At 38.3% G+C, this 27,101-nt stretch overlaps 1 protein-coding gene across 1 annotated transcript in view; it reads left to right on the top strand.

Annotated features, from left to right (window-relative positions):
- The window catches only part of lrp1bb (low density lipoprotein receptor-related protein 1Bb), a 488,452-nt gene that overhangs the window by 285,793 nt on the left and 175,558 nt on the right, over nt 1–27,101 (top strand). Inside the window, exons 38-43 of the mRNA XM_063005338.1 lie at nt 447–573; nt 751–902; nt 2,454–2,578; nt 4,659–5,030; nt 14,202–14,391; nt 25,267–25,471. Of these exons, the coding sequence (XP_062861408.1) occupies nt 447–573; nt 751–902; nt 2,454–2,578; nt 4,659–5,030; nt 14,202–14,391; nt 25,267–25,471 (1,171 nt within the window). The remainder of the gene's footprint in view (nt 1–446; nt 574–750; nt 903–2,453; nt 2,579–4,658; nt 5,031–14,201; nt 14,392–25,266; nt 25,472–27,101) is intronic.

Genomic DNA, 27,101 nt, shown 5'->3' with positions numbered 1-27,101 from the left:
GCCTCATTTAGTCTTGTTTGTTTGTTACTGTTCTTGCCTTTTTCAGTCGTTTGTTTGTTACTGTTCTTGCCTCATTTAGTCTTGTTTGTTACTGTTCTTGCCTTCTTTTAGTCTTATTTGTTTGTTACTGTTCTTGCCTCATTCAGTCTTGTTTGTTTGTTACTGTTCTTGCCTCGTTTAGTCTTGTTTGTCTTAATCTAGTTCTTGTTTTAGCTTAGGGTTTAGTATAGTTTAGTTACGTTATGTGTTTAGACTAGTATTAGCAGTTAGCATAGCATTTCGTATAGCTTAGCACGGCAAGCCGTAGCCTAGTGGTTGGGGTACTGGACTAGTAATCAGAAGGTTTCTGGTTCAAGCCCCACCACTGCCAGGATGCTGCTGTTGGGCCCTTGAGCAAGGCTCTTAACACTCAGTTAAAAATATGGACCAACATATCTTGTTTTCAGCTACATGTTTTGGACAGAGTGGGGAAAGAATCCCTGCATAGGCCGAGCACGGTTGGACGGTTCAGACCAGGTCATGCTTGTTAATTCTGGCATCGCTTGGCCAAATGGGATCTCCATCGACTATGAGGTACAGTACGGCTCTCTCTCTTCTTCTCTCTCTTCCTCTCTCTCTTTCTCTCTCTTCATCATCCTCTCTGATACTCAGAACTCGAGTCATGCTCCTCATCTTTCTTTCTTTGCTGATGATAAAATGGACCTGTACAAAAGAAGACGTGCTGATGTGCATTTTCAAATTGCTTTCTAGGAAAATAGATTATACTGGTGCGACGCTCGAACCGACAAGATAGAGAGGATCAACCTTGAGACTGGGGAAAGCCGGGAGATTGTACTATCAGCCGCCAACGTGGACCTGTTCTCGGTGGCTGTGTTCGGGGCTTATATCTACTGGTCTGACAGGTAATTTATTATTTTACTAAATGCTAAGCTTTCTAAAAGTGCCTAAAAACAGCTGCTGCAGTTCAGCCCCTCTATTTAGGGCATTCCCAGCGAAATTCCTAACTATAACATAGAGTTTATGTACAACCCCAAATCAGAAAAAGTTGGGACAGTATGAAGAATTTAAATAAAATAAAAATGCAGTGTTCCTTACATTTACTTTGACTTTTATTTGATTGCAGACAGTTTGATCCCAAGATATTTCATGTTTTGTCTGCTCAATCAAATTTGTTAATATACCTCCATTCCTGCACTTCAGGCCTGCAACACATCCCAAAAAAAGTTAGTAATGAGGTGAAAAAACTAAACAGGTGATGTCAACAGGTGATTGTAATCATGGTTTGGTACAAAAGCAGCATCCAGGAAAGGCTGAGTCTTTGATGAGCGAAAATGATCAGAGGATCTCCAGTTTGTCAACAAATGCATGAGAAAATGATTGAAATGTTTAAAAGCAATGTACCTCAAAGAAAAATTGCACTACAATACAGAGTTACATGAACAAATGCCACTTAAAACTTCACTGTGCAAAAAAGAAGCCTTATGTTAACCATGAAGTCCAGAAGTAGCGTCAACTTCTTTGGGCTCAAAGGCATCTAGGATGGACCATCACACAGTGGAAACATGTATTGTGGTCAGATGAATCAGCATTTCAGGTCATTTTTTGGGGTAAAATGGACACCATGTGCTCTGGACCAAAGAGGAAAGGGACCATTCAGCCAGGGTCTGTCATGGTATAGAGCTATGTCAGTGCCCTTGGCAAAGGTCATTTACACTTCTGTGATGGCAGCATTAATGCAGAAAAGTACATTGAGATCTTAGAGCAACATATGCTGCCTTCAAGACGTCATCTTTTCCAGGGACGTCCATGTATTTTTCAAAAAGACAATGCAAAACCACATGCTGCACACATTACAAAGGCATGGCTGCGGATAAAGAGGGTACGGGTACTGGACTGGCCTGCCTGCAGTCCTGACCTGTCCCCAATAGAGAATGTGTGGAGAATTTTGAAATGTAAAATGTGACAACGACGACCCCGTACTGTTGCACATCTTAAGACGTGTTTGCCGGACAAATGGACAAAATAAAAGCTGAAACACTAAATCACCTCGGTTCCAAAACGTCTTTTAAGTGTGGTGACAAGAAATGGCAACATTACAAAGTGGTAAATGCTTTACTGTCCCAACTTTTTTTGGAACATGTTGCAGACCTGAAATGCAGGAATGGATGTTTATTAATAAATGAAATGAAGTTGAGCAGACAAAACATGAAATATCTCAGGTTCATCTTGTCTGCAATCAAATAAAATGTAAGAAACTCTATGTTTTTTATTATTTGCATTTTCCATGCTGTCCCAACTTTTTCTGATTTGGGGTTGTAAATTTAACGTGGGATAGTGTTTTTTACTTAGCTAACTTTTGTATTGTAGCATGTTTTTTAATTATATAAGTACCATTATTGTCACTGATGCCAGTTTTCTTTTCTTTTTTGTTTCTGTGGTGCTGATTGGGGTAGAGCCCACGCCAATGGTTCCATTCGCCGTGGACTTAAGAACGATGCCAGCGAGGCCGTGACGATGAGGAGTGGACTGGGCGTCAACCTGAAGGATGTGAAAGTCTTTAATAGAGGCCGGGAGAAAGGTTGAGGTTTCAACTTAATGTATTTTTCTTTAATGTGTCTTATTTTCTCTTCAAAATGCTTTTTTACTGGGACTCCAAAAGCAAATTTTTAGATTAATTACCATTTAATTATTCAAATTAGCAGAAGTTTCAAACTTCTAATGCTGCAGTCAGCAAAAAGAGAGGAAACAAAAAACGACTTGGTGCTCTTGTGGCATGTAAATTAAGTCACAGGTTTCTGCTCTTAGTGCAATTGTATTATTATTTTATTTATTTATTTATTTTATTTTATCAGACTTTTTTGTCTGATAGATATTGCATCATAACAGACAATACAGCCCTTAATTCTAAGCACTTCACTCTCAACCATCAGAATAACCTATGCAGGTAGAGTTCTATAGCAGAAATGTACAGTATTTACCCCCTTGAGAGCCCAACACAGACTTACACATTTACAAAGTCACTTACTCACACACAAAGAGTGGGATGAATCCAAATTTCCTCACAATGACTGGAGGCAAAATCAAACCTTGGTCCCCAGGACCCATATTGATATAGTATAAATCATATTTCATAACACAAGTTCCTTTGCAAGTTGCTTGATAGCATATTTCTATTGAATGAGTCCCCTAATCCCTAAAATGTCCATACTGCAGTTTTAAATACAAATCAGATACTGCATTGTACAGTATATCTACTGTAATACTCAATGTATATGTTTTCAAGTGAAGTGACAGAAAAGTTACACTGACCAGGCATAACATTATGATCACTGACAGGTGAAGTGAATAACACTGATTATCTCTTCATTACGGCACCTGTTAGTGGGTGGGATATATTAGGCAGCAAGTGAAAAATCAGCAAGCGTAAGGATTTGAGCGAGTTTGACAAGGGACAAATTGTGATGGCTAGACGACTGGGTCAGAGCATCTCCAAACCTGCAGCTCTTGTGGGGTGTTCCTGGTCTGCTGTGGTCAGTATTTATCAAAAGTGGTCCAAGGAAGGAACAGTGGTAAACCCGCGACAGGGTTACTGATGCACGTGGGGAGCGATGGCTGGCCCGTGTGGTCCGATTATGAGTTTGTTTAAGTGGATCGGACACAGCAGCGCTGATAGAGTTTTTAAACACCTCACTGTTACTGCTGGACTGAGAATAGTCCAGCAACCAAAAATATCCAGCCTACAGCGCCCTGTGGGCAGCGTCCTGTGACCACTGATGAAGGTCTAGAAGATGACCAACTCAAACAGCAGCAATAGATGAAAGATCGCCTCTGACTTTACATCTACATGGTGAACCAACTAGGTACAAGTGTCTAATAGAGTGGACAGTGAGTGGACACTCCAGCAGCGCTGCTGTGTCTGATCCACTCAACCAGCACAACACACACTAACACACCACCACCATGTCAGTCACTGCAGTGCTGAGAATCATCCACCACCTAAATAATACCTGCTCTGTAGTGGTCCTGTAGTGGTCCTGAACATTGAAGAACAGGGTGAAAGCAGGCTAAAAAAGTATGTAGAGAAACAGATGGACTACAGTCAGTAATTATAGAACTACAAAGTGCTTATATATGGTAAGTGGAGCTGATAAAATGGACAGTGAGAGTAGAAACAAGGAGGTGGTTTTAATGTTATGTCTGATCAGTTTATCTGACCTATTTAATAAATATCGGTTTAGTTTTGAGTGCAAAATTAAGGAGCGTGTGAGTGCATGAGAGTACAGAGATTCTAGATAAGCACTAGTGCTAAGCCTGTTGAAATATTCAGGTTTTGTTCGGTGTATTAATAATGAAGGTAGCTTAATATTTCAAATATTAAACTGTGAGCTGAGCCAAGAAATTAGATTTAAAAAAAGAACTTTAAATGTAGGGCTTTATGGTTTAATGATATGGCCCATGTGACAATCTATATAGTGTTATATCAGATACATTGGGCTAATAGGATCCTAATAGTAGCTATATGCACACATTATTTTTTGTCCAACTCACCGTACTGTGAAACATAACATAATGCATAATTAACTTTGATGTCTGTCTTTATTAACATACTTCAATCAGACTCTGAATGCCAGAGTAAATTATGTGTTTTCCTTCTGTAGGCACAAACCCCTGTGCTAAAAATAACGGCGGCTGCCAGCAGCTCTGTTTTCACCTGGGCAGCGGCAGAAGGACATGCTCGTGTGCTCACGGCTACCTAGCAGAGGATGGCTTTGCCTGCCAGAGATACGGGGGTTACCTGCTCTACTCAGAAAGGACCATCCTAAAAAGCATCCATCTGTCAGATGAGAGCGACCTTAATTCCCCTCTGCAGCCGTTTGAGAAACCTGAGTTCTTTAAGAACGTTATAGCTTTGGCCTTCGACTATCGTCTGCACATGTCTGACCACAACCGTATCTTCTTCAGTGACATCCACTATGGGAATATTCAGATGATTAACGACGACTGGTCTGGAAGACAGATTATAATTGAAAGTAAGTGTTAAGTATTATTTGTTTTTATGTTCTGTATTTAATTTACAAATGAAAGAGATGGAATAGGAATGGAATTCCCTGCACAAGGAAAAGAGCGAGATGTTGAAATGGAAGAAATTGCACACCAAATGTAACCAAATTTAACCGAAAGATATATCCTTCCATCCATATATCCATCCATCCGTCCTTCTATCCATCCATCCATATATACTGTATATATATAAATAAATAAAGATATATCCATCCTTCCATCCATTTATCCATCCGTCCGTCCATCTATCCATTCATCCATCCATCCATCCATCCATCTATCTATCCATCTATATATCCATCCTTCCATCCATCCATCAATCCATCCTTCCATCCATCCATCCTTCCATCCATCCATCCTTCCATGCATCCATCCATCCATTTATCTGTCCATCCATCCATCCATTCATCCATTTATCCATTTATCCATCCATCCATTTATCCATCCTTCCATCCATCCTTCCATCCATCCATCCTTTCATCCATCCATCCATCCATCCTTCCATCCATTTATCTTTCCATCCATTTATCCATCCGTCCATCCATCCATTTATCCATCCATCCATTTATCCATCCATCCTTTCATCCTTCCATCCTTCCATCCATTCATCCATTCATCCATTTATCCATCCATCCATTTATCCATCCTTCCATCCATCCTTCCATCCATCCATCCTTTCATCCATCCATCCATCCATCCTTCCATCCATTTATCTTTCCATCCATTTATCCATCCGTCCATCCATCCATTTATCCATCCATCCATTTATCCATCCATCCTTTCATCCATCCATCCTTCCATCCATCCATCCATCCATTTATTCGTCCGTCCATCCATCCATCCTCCTGTCCGTCTGTCCATCCATTCTTCCATCCATCCTTTCATCCATCCATCCTTTCATCCATCCATCCATCCTTCCATCCATCCATCCATCCTTCCATCCATTCATCCTTCCATCTATCCATTGTTGTCATTATATAACTCTTTTAAAACAGACTGATTATTATTATTATTATTATTATTACTACTACTTATGTTGTTACTTACAGACTAAACGTAAGTCCTCAGGACATGAGACCTGGTCAACAAGTAGTAGTCCCTCCCACTCATCAGGTGCTCAAACTTAGCCTGATTTACCTGATAGTGATGCTTTAACTGCTTTAACTCAAAACTCATTTAATCAATTGTCACCAAACTTCAAAGGCACTCAAAGCATTGGGGGTTCATAAGCTATGGCAAAAATATGGTGTAACTGCAGTGCTAGGTGGTGCTATACCATGGAAGACAGTTAAACACAAACAAAAATGATCTAATTGACATGAAATTTGGCTGATTGGCCTGATGGTGATGCTACAATGTAACTTCATATTTCAATGCCCAAGGACAATTTTTCCCCCTGATTACTTGTCTCAAGAACCATATAGTTTCACTTATTTATATGCAAACGTTTTTGAGTTTGAAGTAGTCTCTGGAGTTTAACCCCAAATACACAAATAAACTGCTTCAACTCAGAAAGCATTTCATTGATTGTCACCAAACTTCAAAGGCACTTTAAAGTATAGGGGGGTTGTAGACTATGGCAAAAAATAGTGTAACTGCAGTGCAAGGTGGTGCTATATAGTTTCACCCATTTAGACTTTAAGCTAAGTTGCATTATAAGCAAAATCTCACATTTTTTATTGCGAAGTAGCCTCTGGACTTTAACTGCACATACACAAATGTTGTATCAAAGGAGCCCTGATAACTTCAACTTTAATAATTATTAAAACCATGTTGGAAAATTATATAGTGTTATTGCCAGATACTGATCAAAAACATGAGTAGAGCAAGCCAATCATAGATCACACATATAATGCTTTACCTCAAATAGCATTTGTTTAGTTGTCACCAAAATATAAGCATAGGGGTTTTGTAGGCTATGGCAAAAATATGGTGTAACTGCAGTGCTATGTGGTGCTATTAATTTATTTATTAGGATTTTACCATCATGTTTTACACACTTTGATTACTTTCATGACAGTAAACATAGTTACTGGTTACACAAGATTCATCAGTTTAAGTCTTTAGTGTCAAACAATTTTGTATCTCCAATTTACCTCACTTACATGTCTTTGGACTGTGGGAGGAAACCAGAGCACCAGGAGGAAACCCATGCAAACTCCACACAGAAAGGACCCGGACTTCTCCACCTGGGAATCAAACCCAGGACCTTCTTGCTGTGAGGCGACAGTGCTACCCATTGAGCCACCGTGCTGCCCTAGGTGGTGCTATAACATGCAAGATATAGTAACAAAATTTTTTTAATTAAATAAATAAATAAATAATTATTAAATAAATAAAATATGTAAATGAATGAAGACATAAATAAATACATTTAATTAAATAAATACATTAAAAAATAAATTAAATAAATAACCAATTAATGTAAAATTTGACTGATTCTATTATTATTATTATTATTATTATTATTATTATTATTATTATTGCTGTTATTATTATAAAGATATAGGAAAGCTTCTGCTTCATTCTTTCAGTCATACAGATGTAACATATCTCTGAATATTTAACATACACCGATCAGCCATAACATTAAAACCACCTTGTTTCTACACTCACTCTCCATTTTATCAGCGCCACATACTATAAAGAAGCACTTTGTAGTTCTACAATTACTGACTGTAGTCCATCTGTTTCTCTACATACTTTTTTTAGCCTGCTTCCACTCTGTTCTTCAATGGTCAGGACCCCCACAGTACCACCACAGAGCAGGTACTATTTAAATGGTGGATCATTCTCAGCCCTGCAGTGACAATGACATGGTGGTGGTGTGTTAGTGTGTTGTGCTGGTATGAGTGGATCAGATACAGCAGTACTGCTGGAGTTTTTAAATACTGTGTCCACTCACTGTCCACTCTATAAGACACTCCTACCTAGTTGGTCCACCTTGTAGATGTAAAGTCGGAGATGATCGTTCATTTATTGCTGCTGTTTGAGTTGGTCATCTTCTAGACCTTCATCAGTGGTCACAGGATGCAACCGATGTGGCTGGATATATTTTTTGTTGATGGACTATTCTCAGTCCAGCAGTAACAGTGAGGTTTTTAAAAACTCCAGCAGCATTGCTGTGTCTGATCCACTCATACCAGCACAACACACACTAACACACCACCACCATGTCAGTGTCACTGCAGTGCTGAGAATGATCCACCACCCAAATAAAACCTACTCTGTGGTGGTTCTGGGAGAGTCCTGACCATTGAAGAACATCGTGAAAGAGGGCTAACACAGCCCAGAAAAACAGATGGACTACAGTCAGTAATAGCAGAACTACAAAGTGCTCCTATATTTCAAGTAAAGCCGGAGGTGGTTTTAATGTTATGGCTGATCGGTGTATTTCTGAAGAGTTAATCATCCGTCTCACTCTTGCCCTAAAGTAAACTTTCTGTTCAGAGGGGAAGTAAAGAAATATTGCTTAGAAATCAAAATAAAACCTAAAGTAAAAATCAATTGTTGCAACGTTTATTGTGCAGCAGACAATGACAGTACTTCTGGTCTGGCCATTTTAGATGAGCCATTGATGACCCCACTCAGCAAACATTTTCTGTTTGTTACTCTTATTAAATAAGAGCTTGGTTGCCTGTACATCAAACTTTTAATGCAGATTTTTTAAAGGAAAACTCTGACACAGATTGTGGCAGCACTGGGGCATTAGTTTTCATCATGATGTCGAGTTGTCAATGCAGTGACCCGTATGTCGTTAAAAGTTTCTCTACTGTATCCATTCCTGCATCTTAGCAACCACTTGTGAAAAGCCATTTGCTGGAACCTTAAGTGTCAGGTCCTATGATGTATAGCCGTGTCCCACTGCATGCTCTACCCTGTAAGAGCATTATAATGGCCACCTCCATCTTTCTTCCACTAAATGGGAGCCATTTAACTGTCAAAAATGATGTTTACAACATTGCATCTTTCTCCTTATGCCCACAATTGATGGAGTAAAATCTCTTGACATCTTTCCATTCTCACCAAATCTGTAGCACAACTAGGTAAAAAAGGGTTGATGCATTTTAAGATCCTGACTGTCATGCTTATTGATTTTTGGGGGTAATTTATGCAGCATTCTGATAGCAATCAATATCTGTTTCCGATGTGGCACACGATGAAGAAGTTCAGTGCCTAATGGTACTTTATTACCAATTATTGCCCTAATGAGCCGAATGAGACACATATTCTCATCTGCATGCGAAAATGATTTACCTAATTACAGCTGAAACAAGGCGTTCTGCAACATGCACTTTATAAGTGCCACATTTTTGCAGTGGACAGAAGGTTCTTGTTAGCCCTGTTAATAGTGATTTGCAGTGTTGCTTTCTGTTTCAGCTGCTTTACAGAAATAGTGTTGATCTAGTTGGGACAGTGGTAGCTTAGTGGGTAGAGCTTAAATCCCAGCTCTGCCATTCAGCCTGTTGACTGTTGGGACCTTGAGCAAGGCTCCTAACCCTCTCTGCTCCAGGGGCACCGTACAATGGCTGACCCTGCGCTCTGACCCCAGCTTCCAAACAAGCTGGGATACGCGAAGAAATAAATTTGTTGTACTCTACACATGTATATTTATATATGACGAATAAAGGCATTCAAGGTTGTAAATAACACAACAGCTATTTAGGGTAAAACAGCAGCTTATATGTGTAATTATGCTGTAAATACCATAAAGAAACTGCCATATACACTGATCAGCCATAACATTAAAACCACCTCCTTGTTTCTACACTATCTGTCCATTTTATCAGCTCCACTTACCATATAGAAGCGCTACAATAAGTCACTGTAGTCCATCTGTTTCTCTGCATACTTTTTTTGACTGCTTTCATCCTGTTCTTTAATGGTATTATTTGAGTGGTTTCATTTTTAGCACTGCAGTGACACTGACATGGTGGTGGTGTGTTAGTGTGTGTTGTGCTGGTATGAGTGGATAAGACACAGCAATGCTGATAGATTTTTTACGCACCTCACTGTCACTGCTGGACTGAGAATAGTCCACCAACCAAAAATATCCAGCTAACAGCGCCCTGTGACCACTGATGAGGGTCTAGAAGATGACCAACTCAAACAGCAGCAATAGATGAGCGATCGTCTCTGACTTTACATCTACAAGGTGGACCAACTAGGTAGGAGTGTCTAATAGAGTGGACAGTGAGTGGACACGGTATTTAAAAACTCCAGCAGTGCTGCTGTATCTGATCCACTCATACTAGCACAACACACACTAACCCACCACCACCATGTCAGTGTCACTGCAGTGCTGAGAATGATCCATTGAAGAACAGGGTGAAAGCAGGCTAAAAAGATCTGCAGAGAAACAGATGGACTACAGTCAGTAATTGTAGAACTACAAAGTTCTTCTATATGGTAAATGGAGCTGATAAAATGGACAGTGAGTGTAGAAACAGGGAGGTGGTTTTATTGTTATGGCTGATCAGTATGTACAGCGGGGGAAATAAGTATTGAACGCATCAACATTTTTCTCAGTAAATATATTTCTGATGGGACTATTGACATGAAATTTTTACCAGATGTTGGTAACAACCCAAGTAATCCACACATATAAAGCAGTCAAAACAAATAAGTCCAAAAATTAAGTTATGTGAAATGAAGTGAAATGACACAGGGAAAAAGTATTGAACACACTTACTGAAATTTATTTAATATTTAGTAGAAAAGCCTTTGTTGGTAATGACAGCTTCAAGACGCCTTCTGTATGGAGAAACTAGTCGCATGCATTGTTCAGGTGTGATTTTGGCCCATTCTTCCACACAAACTTCAGGTCTTCAGATCCTGACGGTTCCGGGGGCCTCTTCTATGAACTCTGATTTTCAGTTCTTTCCATAGATTTTCAATTGGATTTAAGTCGGGTGATTGACTGGGCCATTCTAGCAGCTTTATTTTCTATCTTTGAAACCACTTGAGAGTTTTCCTGGCTGTGTGTTTGGGATCATTGTCTTGCTGAAATGTCCACTCTCGTTTCATCTTCAGCATCCTGGTGGATGGCAGCAGATTCTTCTCAAGAATGTCTCGGTACATTTCTCCATTCATCCTTTCTTTAATTATATGAAGTCTGCCAGTACCATATTCTGAGAAACAGCCCCACACCATGATGTTCCCACCTCCAAACTTCACTGTTGGTATGGTGTTATTGGGGTGATGTGCAGTGCCTTTTCTCCTCCAAACATGGTGTGTGCTATGACATCCAAAGAGTTAAATTTTGGTCTCATCTGACCAGACTATATTCTCCCAGTATTTTATAGGCTTGTCCAAATGTTGTGCAGCAAACTTTAAACGAGCTTTAACATGCTTTTTCTTCAGTATTGGAGTCTTGCGCGGTGAGCGTGCATAAAGGCCATGGCAGTTGAGTGCATTATTTATAGTTTTCTTTGAAACAACTGTACCTGCTAATTCCAGGTCTTTCTGAAGCTCTCCGCGAGTGGTCCTTGGCTCTTGGACAACTCTTCTGATTATTATTTTGACTCCTCTGTTAGAAATCTTGCGAGGAGCACCTGGCCGTGGCCGGTTTATGGTGAAATGATGTTCTTTCCACTTACGGATAATGACCCCAACGGTGCTCACTGGAACATTCAGAAGTTTAGAAATACGTCTGTAACCAATACCATCAGTATGTTTTGCAACAATAAGGTTGCGAAGGTCTTGAGAGAGCTCTTTGCTTTTACCCATCATGAGATGCTTCTTGTGTGACACCTTGGTAATGAGAAACCTTTTTGTAGGCCATCAATTAGGACTAAACCAGTTGATATTAATTTGCACTGATGGGGCAGGATAGGTTTCTAAATACTGACATATTTCAGCTGGTGTTTTGGCTTTCCATGCCTTTTTGCACCTCCTTTTCTTCATGTGTTCAATACTTTTTCCCTGTGTCATTTCACTTTATTACACATAACTTAATTTTTGGACTTATTTGTTTTGACTGCTTTATATGTGTGGATTACTTGGGTTGTTACCAACATCTGGTGAAAATTTCATGTCAATAGTCCCATCAGAAATATATTTACTGAGAAAAATGTTGATGCGTTCAATACTTATTTTCCCCGCTGTGTATATATATATATATATATATATATATATATATACTGTATATATATATATATATATATATATATATATACTGTATATATATATACATATATATATATAAAATAAAATTTTATATATAATTTATATAATATATATATATATATTAGGGCTGTCAAACGATTAAATTTTTTAATCGCGATTAATCTCAGAATTTCATATAGTTAATCGCGATTAATCGCATTAAAAAAAATCTGTGTAAATGTTATAGAAAACAAGGATTTTTAAGTGAAATGTTACAATTAAAATGGTGAACACATTTTATGCTAAATGTACTGATGTTAAAAACTGCTGGGACAAGATAAAACTGTAAGGGAGTTTATTCACTCACATACTAGGCAGTAAATGTCAGATTGTAGGTTAGAATTTCTCCATCAGCAAACATTGTAGATCAGCGGTGCTTTAGGTGGGATAAGGCGTAGTTATTGTAACAGACTTGTCTGTGGTTGTATCGTGACGATGGTTTGATGGACGTTTCTACACGAAGTGAGTGTGTTTTGACCCTTTGGGGCTTCCATAGTTCATGAACTAACGTGCTCGACTCAGCTTTCCGGTATTCGGTACAGAAGAAGAAGTTAATTAAGTGTAATAAAGTGTTCTGCTCCCGACAACTTGTGAATATAGCGTGTATTTATTTCTTTATTATGCAAGTGCATCACTACCACGATCGGTTACATTATGTTAACAAACCGCAAATGAAAAACGGTGGCAAGTCCGACATTAAAATGTTTGTTCTACCAGTCAAGTGTCAACATGAACTAGAATTTGCGTTAATGGCACTAATTTTTTTAATCGCGTTAAATTGAGGTTGCGTTAATGCGTTATTATCGCGTTAACTTCGACAGCCCTAATATATATATATATATATATATATATATATATATATATATACAGTATATATGTATATATATATATATATATATATATATATATATATATATATATATATATATATATATATTTGAGTTGGTTTTTTTCTTAATTTATTCATTTATTTATTTATTTATTCATAATTATAATCATGATTGGTCATCCTGCATACAATAGGCAAGTTACATTGTACTGCATTGGATGTTTCATATTACTGTTACTGATGGACAAATATAGTCATTGGGCTCTGCAGTATATTCTTGCTTTTTTATCGAATTATAGAAAATCAGTACTGGGAATGCTGGGGCTATGGTAGCCCAGGTAAAAATCAATACGCATAGCCACTAGCTGTTCTTTGCTGCTAAATACAAAGCTTTTTCTGGTTTAATAAGGGGTTCCAGATCCAAATATTTCAGAAAAAGTTCAGATAAATGCAATAAAAATGAATCTGTAGTTACTTTTCTTAAACCATTTTTTAGGTTATATAAATTACTAACATAAAGTGGTTAGAAAAGGGGTAGGGAAGAAAATAAAACTATATACTGTAGTTTAACAGGCTGCTCAAAAAAAAGGACATATAGGTAACCTTTAAAACAAGCCAGGGACAGGAATACACCAGGGGCACCTCAACCCCACCAACCTATGAGGATTTACATGTGGGTCTGCTTCGGAAAAGGTATGTCACGTATTCTCGGAGACAAATCACTCTCTCTGAGAGGTTCTATTGTGAGGCCTGAACAGTGCATCCTCAGCCAGATTTTCATGAAGGTATAAGATAAAGGTATGCTGGCACCCAACATATGTGGCATTTAAACAATTAGAAGGTCTAGTGTGTGCCAAGAAAACATTTCATGCCACCAGCCTGAAGCATGCCACATATACCAGTTCTGATCTGAGTGTAAGTATTAACTGAGGCTTTAGACCAGTGTCTGTGTGATGCATATTTTTCTGCTGCTACATGGCTGGCTAAATAAGAAGATCTACAGGTGTTCCTGATACGATGGCGAGAAAGAATACACAGCATTACACATTACACCTTCTTGGACACTTCAAGGGCATGTTCCTATTATGAGTTATATATTGTGGAAAAAAAAAAGTGACTTATAAAAAGTGACTTTCTTTTGCAGATGTTGGTTCTGTGGAGGGTCTGGCCTACTACAGAGCTTGGGACACAGTGTATTGGACCAGCTCTACCACATCCAGCATCAGCAGGCACACGATAGACCAGAGCAGACACGGAGCCTTTACCAGGCAGCCTGTTGTCACCATGTCTGAAGAGGACCATCCACATGTGCTAGCTCTGGATGAGTGTCAAAAGTGAGTAATACTTTGTACATCTATTAACAGAGAGCTGGCTTGGTGGGTATATAAGGTGTGAGATAGGCTGTCTACACATACATCCCTCGTTGTCGTCATGGGTGAAAGTACCATGGGTGAAATTGTCTTCCCTGTGGCATGTCACATGGCTAGGAATGTCTGACACTTTTTGTTATGTAAATATATATATACAGTATATTGTGGTTGAAAGAAACAAAACTTTATTTTTCAACAATGTTATTTATTTATTTTTTATCATCTATCCTTTGTAGTGGACATTGGGTCTTGTTTGATCAAAAAATCTAATCAAGTTTCATTTTATATATACTGTATATATATACAGTGTATCACAAAAGTGAGTACACCCCTCACATTTATGCAAATATTTCATTATATCTTTTCATGGGACAACACTATAGACATGAAACTTGGATATAACTTAGAGTAGTCAGTGTACAGCTTGTATAGCAGTGTAGATTTACTGTCTTCTGAAAATAACTCAACACACATCCATTAATGTCTAAATAGCTGGCAACATAAGTGAGTACACCCCACAGTGAACATGTCCAAATTGTGCCCAAATGTGTCGTTGTCCCTCCCTGGTGTCATGTGTCAAGGTCCCAGGTGTAAATGGGGAGCAGGGCTCTTAAATTTGGTGTTTTGGGTACAATTCTCTCATACTGGCCACTGGATATTCAACATGGCACCTCATGGCAAAGAACTCTCTGAGGATGTGAGAAATAGAATTGTTGCTCTCCACAAAGATGGCCTGGGCTATAAGAAGATTGCTAACACCCTGAAACTGAGCTACAGCATGGTGGCCAAGGTCATACAGCGGTTTTCCAGGACAGGTTCCACTCGGAACAGACTTCGCCAGGGTCGACCAAAGAAGTTGAGTCCACGTGTTCGGCGTCATATCCAGAGGTTGGCTTAAAAAAATAGACACATGAGTGCTGCCAGCATTGCTGCAGAGGTTGAAGACGTGGGAGGTCAGCCTGTCAGTGCTCAGACCATACGCCGCACACTGCATCAACTCGGTCTGCATGGTCGTCATCCCAGAAGGAAGCTGACGCACAAGAAAGCCAGCAAACAGTTTGCTGAAGACAAGCAGTCCAAGAACATGGATTACTGGAATGCCCTGTGGTCTGACAAGACCAAGATAAACTTGTTTTGCTCAGATGGTGTCCAGCATGTGTGGCGGCGCCCTGGTGAGAAGTACCAAGACAACTGTATCTTGCCTACAGTCAAGCATGGTGGTGGTAGCATCATGGTCTTGGGCTGCATGAGTGTTGCTGGCACTGGGGAGCTGCGGTTCATTGAGGGAAACATGAATTCCAACATGTACTGTGACATTCTGAAACAGAGCATGATCCCCTCCCTTCGAAAACTGGGCCTCATGGCAGTTTTCCAACATGATAACGACCCCAAACACAACCAATCCAAGATGACAACTGCCTTGCTGAGGAAGCTGAAGGTAAAGGTGATGGACTAAACCCAATTACCTGTGGCACATCCTCAAGTGGAAGGTGGAGGAGTTCAAGGTGTCTAACATCCACCAGCTCCGTGATGTCATCATGGAGGAGTGGAAGAGGTTTCCAGTAGCAACCTGTGCAGCTCTGGTGAATTCCATGCCCAGGAGGGTTAAGGCAGTGCTGGATAATAATGGTGGTCACACAAAATATTGACACTTTGGGCACAATTTGGACATGTTCACTGTGGGGTGTACTCACTTATGTTGCCAGCCATTTAGACATTAATGGCTGTGTGTTGAGTTATTTTCAGAAGACAGTAAATCTACACTGCTATACAAGTTGTACACTGACTACTCTAAGTTATATCCAAGTTTCATGTCTATAGTGTTGTCCCATGAAAAGATATAATGAAATATTTGCAGAAATGTGAGGGGTGTACTCACTTTTGTGATACACTGTATATATATATATATATATATATATATATATATATATATATATCAGTTTTCATTCCATATATATCAAGTTTCATTTATATATATATATCAAGTTTTATTTTATATATATCAGTTTTCATTCCATATATATCGAGTTTCATTTTATATATATCAGTTTTCATTCCATAGTAGTTTTGCTACAAATGCTTTGCTGGTCTTTATCCTCGCCTTTCTTGCACCAGACAAATCGTTAATCAATGTTGCTGAGCAGTTCCACTTTTGATTTTGTGTCCCAAAAATCTCCAGACCTATCAAAATTTATTTTGGCATTTTCCATTTGACCCTTTTTTGTGCTTCTTGATCAAAAGAGGCGTGTGTTGTGAAGTCTGGTCATGAATTCTTTAGTTGTTAAGTGATCTTCTTATGTTGGCCACTGACACACTCGCGAGTCTTTTGCTGTAACATGGGAGTTTCACTTTGTTGCTCTGATGAGATTGATAAGGTGAACAAACAGGCAAATTTGCTGCTATGCCATAAGTTTAAAACATCTGGAAGTACACTTAATGGTTCTCTAGAAATGTTCAAGGTCTTGGAAATCATTTGATTCCCATTGCTCTTTTGGTGCAGTGAAATGCTCTCCTTTCTCATTTTTTGTGACAGTTTCTATGTTTTCATCATGATTACAACACACCTTAAACCATCTCTGGGTGGTGCTTGTATTATACATCACAGCTGAAGCAAATGAAGGGTCGAGTTCCCAGTGGTTTAATCATGTTGTCATACAGACTAACAGTAAGTTTTAAAATCAGCAGTATGATGTAGGGGGTTGAATAATTGTTTTATGGCAGCATAAAGAAAATAGCCTGCTACTGTATAATATTTCATCATTTATTTTATTTTGTTCATTTGCTGTATCATTCACCTGATAAAATCTTCCACTAGCTTATCTGTCAGTGATCCTTAAAAAAACAGTGCTCAGAATGGACTGTCAGCTAAATACTAAATAACAGTGTAACTCAACGTCCCCTAAACTTGAAATGAGAATCATCTAAGCTGTCTTTGTTAACTAAATAAAGTGGTGTCCAATGATCAGTGTTCTTGCCAGTAGAACAACATGTCTGAATAAAAAAGATATCATTCTAACACACATACATATAAAGCAACAATGTTAAACAGAATAGTAACTAATCACATGCCTAGCAGAGTGGACCACAATGTTTTGGTTACTAAATAGCTTGTTTATGTAAAAATGGTTTATGAACTTAAAAGCATTAAGAAATTATTTTATGTTGCATGATATCATTCATCATGTTTCTACTGACTTGTTTTAACCTTTTAAAATAATAATAATAACAATAATAATAATAATAATAATAATAATAATGGTTCTACTAATAATAATAATTACAACAATAATAACAATGATAATAATAATAATAATATTGATACTACTACTACTAATAATAATAATAATAACAATAATAATAATAATAATAATGATAATAGTAATAATAATGATAATAATACTACTACTAGTAATACTACTACTAATAATAATAATAATAATGATAATGATAATAATTATAATAATAATAACGATAGGGCAGCACGGTGGCTTAGTGGGTAGCACTGTCACCTCACAGCAACAAGGTCCTTGGTTCGATACCAAGGCGGGGCAGTCCGGGTCTTTTTTGTGAAGAGTTTGCGTGTTCTTCCCGTGTCTGTGTGGGTTTCCTCTGGTAGCTCCGGTTTCCTCCCACAGTCCAAAAACATACAGTCAGGTAAATTGGAGACACTGAATTGCCCTATAAGTGAATGTGTGTGTGTGTGTGTGTGTGTGTGTGTGTCTGTCTGCCCTGCGATGGACTGGCGTCCCGTCCAGGGTGTTACTGTGTGCCTTGCACGCATTGAAAAGCGGGGATAGGCTCCAGCAACCCCCCGCAACCCTAATTGGATAAGCGGATAATAAAATGAATGAATGAATGAATAATAGTAATAATAATAATAATAGTACACATCTCGGACCCCCCGGGGTCCTCAAACCCCATTTTAAAAAACCTCTGCTATATGAGTTACAAGCAGTAACCTTTCTCAGCAGGAAGCTGCCGCATTCTAAACTAATACTATTACTGCAACTATTTCATTTATTCAACGTCTAGTAGCATTGCATCATTATTAAGTTGTTCTTTAATCTTTTCTTTGTGTTTTCATTGTTAATATGCAGCTCATGTTCAAAGCACTTCAGTCAAATCAGAGAAGAAATGGGGCACTGGGAAAGAAAATAAAATAGACAGCTATAAAGTATAACATTAGCATTTGAACATAAAAGATGACCTTTCTTGTCTGATTATTTTTCCACAAGTTGGTGAATGCTCTTGATCGGGCTTCTTGACAGACCTCAAGGACCACACAATCAGGCGGTGGTTGAATAATATGACATTATGTATATGAAGCACAAGCGCAGGCTGGGGACTAAATGAATTAGTCATTGGCTGGTTTGGCAGACATACTCCGTCTGTAGGAGGCTTTCAATCCTCAAAGCATTTTAGACGCTTTATGTCACAACACTTTTAAGTTATCAAAGCTTTTTTTTTTCTTCATAAAGAGGTCTTTTAACTAATTTTATTCAGCATTAAACCCAGCAGAACATAATAAAGATATTTTTTATATGCACAGAAAATGCTAATGTACACTATACCCCGATCGGCCATAACATAAAACCACCTCCTTGTTTCTACACTCACTGTCCATGCTATCAGCTCCACTTACCATATAGAAGCACTTTGAAGTTCTACAATTACTGAGTGTAGTTCATCTGTTTCTCTACATACAGTACCTTTTAGCCTGCTTTCACCCTGTTCTTTAATGGTCAGGACCATCACAGAACAGGTATTATTTAGGTGGTGGATCATTCTCAGCCCTGCAGTGACAATGACATGGTGGTGGTGTGTTAGTGTGTTGTGCCAGTATGAGTGGATCAGACACAGCAGCGCTGCTGGAGTTTTTAAATACTGTGTCAACACACTTCCCACGCTATTAGACACTCCTACCTAGTTGGTTCACCTTGTAGATGTAAAGTCAGAGACGATCGCTCATCTATTGCTGCTGTTTGAGTTGGTCATCTTCTAGACGTTCATCAGTGGTCACAGGACGCTACCCATGGGGCGCGGTTGGCTGGATGTTTTTGGTTGGTGGACTATTCTCAGTCCAGCAGTGACAGTGAGATGTTTAAAAACTCCAGCAGTGCTGCTGTGTCTTATCCACTCATACCAGCACAACACACACTAACACACCACCACCATGTCAGTGTCACTGCAGTGCTGAGAATGATTCACCACCCAAATAATACCTGCTCCGTAGTGGTCCTGACCGTAGTAGAACAGCATGAAAGGGGGTTAACAAAGCATGCAGTGAAACAGATGGACTACAGTCAGTAATTGTAGAACTGATAAGTGGAGCTAATAAAATGCACAGTGAGTGTAGAAACAAGGAGGTGGTTTTAATGTTATGGCTGATCGGTGTATACCCCCCTTATTATTAAATTTAGACATTTTGCCACACCTGATGATAACAGGTGTATAAAATCTATGACATTAAATAAATCCTATTTTAATTTTTTGACAACTGTTTGATTATGGCCCTATTTTATTCTAGTATTAATGTGACCCTGTGTACAAACTGTACACAGTAGATGTAGTTTTGTTGTAGAACAAAACTGAACAAAGCCCTGACCATGAGCATAATAATCACTTTTGGGATAAACTGAAATCTTGTGGAAAGCCCTACCAGAGAAGTGGAGAAAGAACAATGGGGTGACAACTAAACCTTTTGTGCTTCGCTCACTGTGAGGCTGGGCACTGATTGCTGCTTTGCTTAGCAGTTGGCTTAAACAGTGCAGTGAAATGCCATCAAAAGTTTACCACCACACAAATAATTATTTGTGTAAAATAGCCATCAAATCCATTTTGAAACCATCCACATGTATCTAGGTTTACTTTTGGCCTACAGGTTTAAGTTACTTTCGTTTTGGACCACAGGTTTGCCAGGTGAAGAGTAGAGATGACCTATGACCAGTAATGATTGATCACATTTATCACATCGTATGAAACAGTTTGTCTCTAATGGTTCTTTGATAAGGTCTGTCCGAACGTGTTTCTGTCCGAACATCTGTGCGCAACTCTCGCTGTCTTCAAAAGACGATTACAAACCCACCTCTTTACTAAACACTTAAGCTGACATGTACTTACTGCTCTTATTAAAAAACTAACAGGTTTTTAGCAGATTTGTGTTCTTGGACTGTTGTTAAACTAGAGTATGGTAGTGTTTACTATGGAAGCACTTCTGTAAGTCACTCTGGATAGGAGCGTCTGCTAAATCCCGAAAATGTAAATGTAAATAAGGACAGTGGCAAAATGTAAACATTCAGTCTGGTTTAAAATCATTAGCCAATGATTTAAAGCTACAGAACAGTGTTTAAAGCGCTACTGCGCTTGTCTGACAATGAACATGCATTGTGTACAAACGTACAAATACACTACGACACTACAGAACTGTGTTTAAAATGCTTATTTGAGCTTGTCTGATGCTGAAAATGCGTTGTGCATTGTAGCTCTAAACAAAGTAATAAGAATGGATAATTACTCTAGACACTGTGCTTCAAGCGCTTCTTTGAGCTTGTCTGATGCTGAAAATGTATTTTGCTATGTCAAGCTCATCAAGGTAATAGGAATGTACAAAAACATGAGCGATCATCATCATTTGCAAAAAAATTATATTTCTAATAAAGAAGATCTGGGTTTCCACTAGTGCCAACTACTTGATCCACCAAGGAGCAAAATGAGTCAGCAGAAAAAGTTGGGCAGCTCCTCGATCCTGACTTTAAGCCTGGAAAAGAAGCTGGTCTGACCTTAAGCCTGACACATCTGCCTTAAACAAATGAGTGCTCACAATCACAACAAACAGACAGGAAAAGAGATCAAATAAAAGCAAAAAGGGTCATGAGATCGGTTTATAAACGACACTCATCGACTGAAGCAAATAGTGCTTAATGAGGCGGAAAGACTGCCCTTGAAGTGCCATTTAAAGGAAGCAGCACTGTCAATCATCTGCACCTCCATGCCCTTACCGGCCCATAATGGCACAAAGATATTACAAATAAAAAAAAGAAAAGGGTTTTCTCTAATGCCAGCTACTTAATCCACCAATGAGTGGCAATCCAAGCTCAGGAAAGAGTATACATAAAGCAATACACTGGCAAAATGAGTCGTCAGAAAAAGTTGGGCAGCTCCTCGATCCTGACATTAAGCCTGAGAAAAGAAGCCAGTCTGACCGTAAGCCTGACACATCTGCCTTAAACAAATGAGTGCTCACAATCACAACAAACAGACAGGAAAAGAGATAAACTAAAAGCAAAGACCAAGCAAAGAGGGTCATGAGATCGGTTTATAAAGGAAACTCATCGACTGAAGCAAATAATGCTTAATGAGGCAGAAAGACTGCCCTTGAAGTGCCATTTAAAGGAAGCAGCACTGTCAGTCATCTGCTCCTCCATGCCCTTGCCGGCCCATAATGCCACGGTAGGTGAGCGCGTTACCGCAATCAATGCTTCCTGTAGGCTTATATTTACATTTACATTTTCTGCATTTAGCAGACACTCTTATCCAGAGCGACTTACGGAAGTGCTTCCATAGTATGGAAGGTTGACATGATCCAAACGTACAACCCCAAATCAGAAAAAGTTGGGACAGCATGGAAAATGTGAATCATAAAAAACACAGAGTTTCTTACATTTACTTTGACTTTTATTTGATTGCAGACAGGATGAACCTGAGATATTTCATGTTTTGTCTGGTCAACTTCATTTAAGTTATTAATAAACATCCATTCCTGCATTTCAGGCCTGCAACACATTTCTAAAAAGTTGGGACAGTAAAGCATTTTTCACTTTGTAATGTTGCCATTCCTGCTGACCACAATACACATTTCTGTTGTGTGTTGGTCCATCCTAGATGCCTCAGAGCCCAGAGAAGTCGATGCCGCTTCTGGACATAGTTAACATAAGGCTTCTTTTTTTGCGCAGTAAAGTTTTAAGTAGCATTTGTGCATGTAACTCTGTATTGTAGTGCTTGACAAAGGTTTGCCAAAGTAAGGGGATATATATATATATAGTATATATATATATATATAATAATTTTCTCACACATTTGTTGACAAACTGGAGATCTTCTGATCATCTTTGCTCATCAAAGACTCAGCCCTTCCTGGATGCTGCTTTTGTACCAAACCATGATTACAATCACCTGTTGACATCACCTGTTTGGAATCACGTAATTATTTCGTTTTTTCACCTCATTACTAGCCCTAAATTGCCCCTGTCCCAACTTTTTTTGGAATGTGTTGCAGGCCTGAAATGCAGGAATGAAGGTTTATTAACAAATGAAATGAAGTTTATCTTGGGTTCAAACTGTCTGCAATCAAATAAAGGTCAACGTAAATTTAAGGAACACTGCATTTTTATTTTATTTGCACTTTCCATACTGTCCCAACTTTTTCAGATTTGGGGTTGTAATTGTAAGACATAGTCATAACTGATTTGATGGAATTAACCTGAATAAATTTATTGCAGCTCTAAAAATGTGAACAAAAAAAAAACCTCAAAATGCAGACTGATAGCCTGTGGGCTAAAGTGCTAATATAAAAGTCATACTGGTATTCATATTATGTGCTAACCTTAGGTTCACTCACTAAATTAAACTTCCAGCCTTTGAGAGAATATCCTTAGCTGGATATCTGGCACATTTCCATATGGACTGTAGACTGCTGTTAATTATAATGTAATTCGAAATAATTCATTGGCACACAGTGCCGTGCTTTCACTAATTTTCTATTAGTCTGTGCGAGTTGGACTTTGTCAGAAGGTAATTTAAGAAGAAGGCTGTTCAATTAATGTGAGTCTCAGTATAGATTGTGCTGGTAGTGTTTCACATCTAATCTTGATGTAGCTTTTCAAAGGGTGGGAAGAATAACCTAAAAACATAGAAAGTAAAAGTATTGTAACGTTGGATTAATTTATTTGTTTTAGCCTAAACCAGACTAGAATAAAACAAGTTCCATTGTGGCTATTTATTTTAGGAAGAGTCACTTAGGAAGTAACAGTAACAGTAGTAACTGGCTGAGCCTTCCTAACATCAATAATCAATATGAAAACTGTATTTCTCAACATGCAACTCAACTACACAAGTCCAAGTCATATTTCCCCAATCAAAAAGTCAGGTGGAGTGGTGCCCAGGTGGTGCAGTGGGATATTCCGTTAGCACACCAGCGCCGAGATTGAACTCCTTGGTTCGAAACCAGTAGGCGGGGTCGTCAAATGCTGTGCAAGGACCCTAATTGGCGGATAGAAGCTTCTGTGCAGAGTGCATGGGTGGAAAAGGGTTCCGTTAAGGGCTGCGCGCTGGTCGGAGGCGTGAGCCGCAATATACCCTGCAAAAAATGTCCAGCAGCGGAAGACAAATTGACTACACTAAATTGGGGGAAAATGGGAGAAAAACACATACAATATATATAGTCATATAAAATATTAAATTTTTATATTTATATGTATTTTATATAAAATATAAAAAGTCAGGTGGGTATGGCCTCCATATCCATTACCATTACAGTATGACTGCATAGAATGTCTATTAAATTATGTGCTATCAGCCAGTCTGCACAGACATGGTTGAAGGTATATAGCTGAAGCCCTGCAATGAATCATTGCCCGTTCCAGGCTATTCCTGCCTTGCTCCCAGTGTTTTCTGATCAAACTGCACCCAGCACAACCCTGACCAGAATGAAGCACTTGATACAAATTATTATTTTAAATTATTTTACTTGACAGCAAAGTCTGTTTGAATGGAAGAGGGATGTCAGTGTCCTTCATCTGGCTTCACATGTTTTAGTTAGTTTAGCTTTAATTTCTACAATTTTTAGCTGTCATGTGGGGGGGGGGAAATTAGCACTAATTAATAATATATAGATAAAAGGTTTTTTTTATGTGTATAGTATGTATTACACCAACTACAGAACTACAGCCCACTACAGAACTAACCTGTCAGCCAGGCAATTAAAAAGTGACAAATTAAGCAAAACTTTATACACTACGCCACAGGATATGGACCCCTGTCATGGGCGGAGGCCAATGCGCGTTGACTCTTAGTATGAGAGCTGGTGAAATCACCTCAGCTTTCTCTTAATTTAATGTTATTTAAATAGATAGCTCATTAGAACATCTTTATTTATAGCAAAATGTATCAATAAAACAATATAAAACTTTTTATAAAAAAGTTTACACTTTTAAAGTAATTTGCAAAATCTTTTGCCTGTTTTTAACAATAGTTATGCAGTTCAGTTGAGTTTCCTCAAGATACAGGGTGATGACAACTGTCATAGAAATAATTGGATGATTTCTTTCTGCTTACATTAGGGGTTGTAACAGTGGATCATCTGTTTGCATATTTAATTTGACACTATTTTTATGCTGGATGCCTTTCCTGACACAATCCTCCTATCTATCCTGGCTTGTGACCAGCACTAAGCGTGCTATGTGGGGGGAACGAAAAGTATCACTAATTAATAATATATAGATAAAAGGTTTTATGTGTTTATTATGTATTACACCAACTTTGACTGCTGTTGTATTTAGCGGGTCACCACGGCAGACCGATAGTCTAACCTCATGTAAGGGTGTGATGAGCAAAAGTGATGAAACAAGATGAGATAAGAGTCTCTAATAAATAAAACCAGCAAAGTATTTCATAATAATTATACTGTAGTAATACATAAAGTAAGTTATTTAAGTGTTAGAGTACATGTAAACCATTGCTACTCACTGAGTAAATGAGAGACTATTTATCCTATTTATTGATTTCTTCTTTTCTTATTATGACTCATGTTGCTTTGATGTGTCATTTCTTTTGAATTTGCAGCCTAATGTTCTGGACTAACTGGAACGAGCAGCGGCCAAGCATCATGCGCTCCACACTTGCTGGGAAAAATATAAAGGTGGTCATTAGTACAGATGTGTTCACTCCTAATGGACTCACTATTGACAACAAAGCAGAAAAGCTGTATTTTTCTGATGGCACCCTGGGCAAAATAGAACGATGTGAATATGATGGCTCCAATAGACATGTGAGTATAACCTTTCTGCTGTGCTTTATTCTTTAGAGAATTGGGGCATTGATTTTCATTTACTTTTTTGTCAAGAAACACATCTATTTGTTGGTTCATTTTGTTTGCTTCCATGCATTTGTTTGTCTTCTATTGAACGTAAAATTGAAAATTTTACTTTTTAGCAGAACCTGAAAATTAGAGGGGAAAATTAATTAACTGAGAGACAGATTGCACTATTGTATTGTACAGTATTGAGGGTGATTTATTAAAATTCAAGAATTTCGCTGTAAAAATGTGTATTTGCCAGGCCAAAATTGAAGCATAAATATTTTACTCACAAGGTCAAGTTTTAAGTTAAGTTTCTTCATCTTAAAATGTTTTTGTATTTATTTATTTTTTTCTATTATTATAATTATTATTATTATTAATAATGATTATTATTATTATTGTTATTGTTATTATCATTATTATTATTATTATTGTTAATATTATTATCATTATTATTGTTATTGTTAATATTATTATTATTATTATTGTTAATATTATTATCATTATTATTACTATCATTATTATTATTGTTGTTTTGTTATTGTTATTATTGTTATTATTATTATTATTGTTAATATTATTATTATTATTGTTATTATTATTATTGATATTATTATTATTGTTATCATTATTGTTGTTGTTATTATTATTATTATTCATAGTCATTGTAGTAGTAGTAGTAGTAAATTGTCCTGGGATGACAACAAATTGTCATTCCTGGACAGCAGGCCTCATGCATCACGAGCCCCCACACCCTTACCCCTTCCTGATATAACCAATCATGTCTGTATGTAGAGTGGCCAATAACACCACTGGGGATTCAAACCCTGAATCCCGGGGTTGTAAGCTTGCATAATTTATTGCTGCGTCACTCAAGCACTCAGTAGTAGTAGTAATATTTTTAACATTTTATTTGTATCAACTACTTTTATCCTGGGCGCTCAGGTGGCTAGCACACTACATGAACAACGATTGGCTGTTGCTCATACAGGGTGGGAGCCGGACAGGACCTCATAACTGATGCAATTATGATGCAATTATGGCCTCTGCTGGCTGATTGATGGCGCCTGCACAGAGACGAGAGATAATGCGTTGATCAGGGTGTGTCTCTCCGTACACAAATGCTGGAAGGAAGCAAAATGCAATTGGATAATTGGATACGACTAGATTGGCGCCATGGCGCTCTAACCATGGAGCTTTTTCTTGCTTCTTGTTAATAGCTGACACTGAATCACAGTAATGTGATAGAGGTCTACAGCAGATTATTTGTCTCCATCTTGCCCTGTCCTGAGCATCCTTCTCTTTCACCCCAACCTTATGCATGTCTTCATTTACCACATACTTAAACCTCCACTTTGACCATCCCGTTCTCCTCCTGCCTGGTGGCTCTAACTTCAGCCCATGCATCAATTTCACCTTCATAACTTTTGTCTCCAAAACATCCTATCTGCGCTGTCCCTCTAATTACAGTTCCTAATTCTGTCCATGCTCATCACTCCCAACGACAATCTCATCATCTTCATCTCTGCCACCCCCAGTTCCCTCTCCTGTCTTTTTGTAAGTGCCACCCTTTCAAAGCTATATAACATAGTTGTCCTCA

This window comes from Trichomycterus rosablanca, chromosome 12, assembly GCF_030014385.1.
Source record: "Trichomycterus rosablanca isolate fTriRos1 chromosome 12, fTriRos1.hap1, whole genome shotgun sequence".
Classification (NCBI taxonomy): Eukaryota; Metazoa; Chordata; class Actinopteri; order Siluriformes; family Trichomycteridae; genus Trichomycterus; species Trichomycterus rosablanca.
This window is presented reverse-complemented; position numbering and strand designations above follow the sequence as displayed.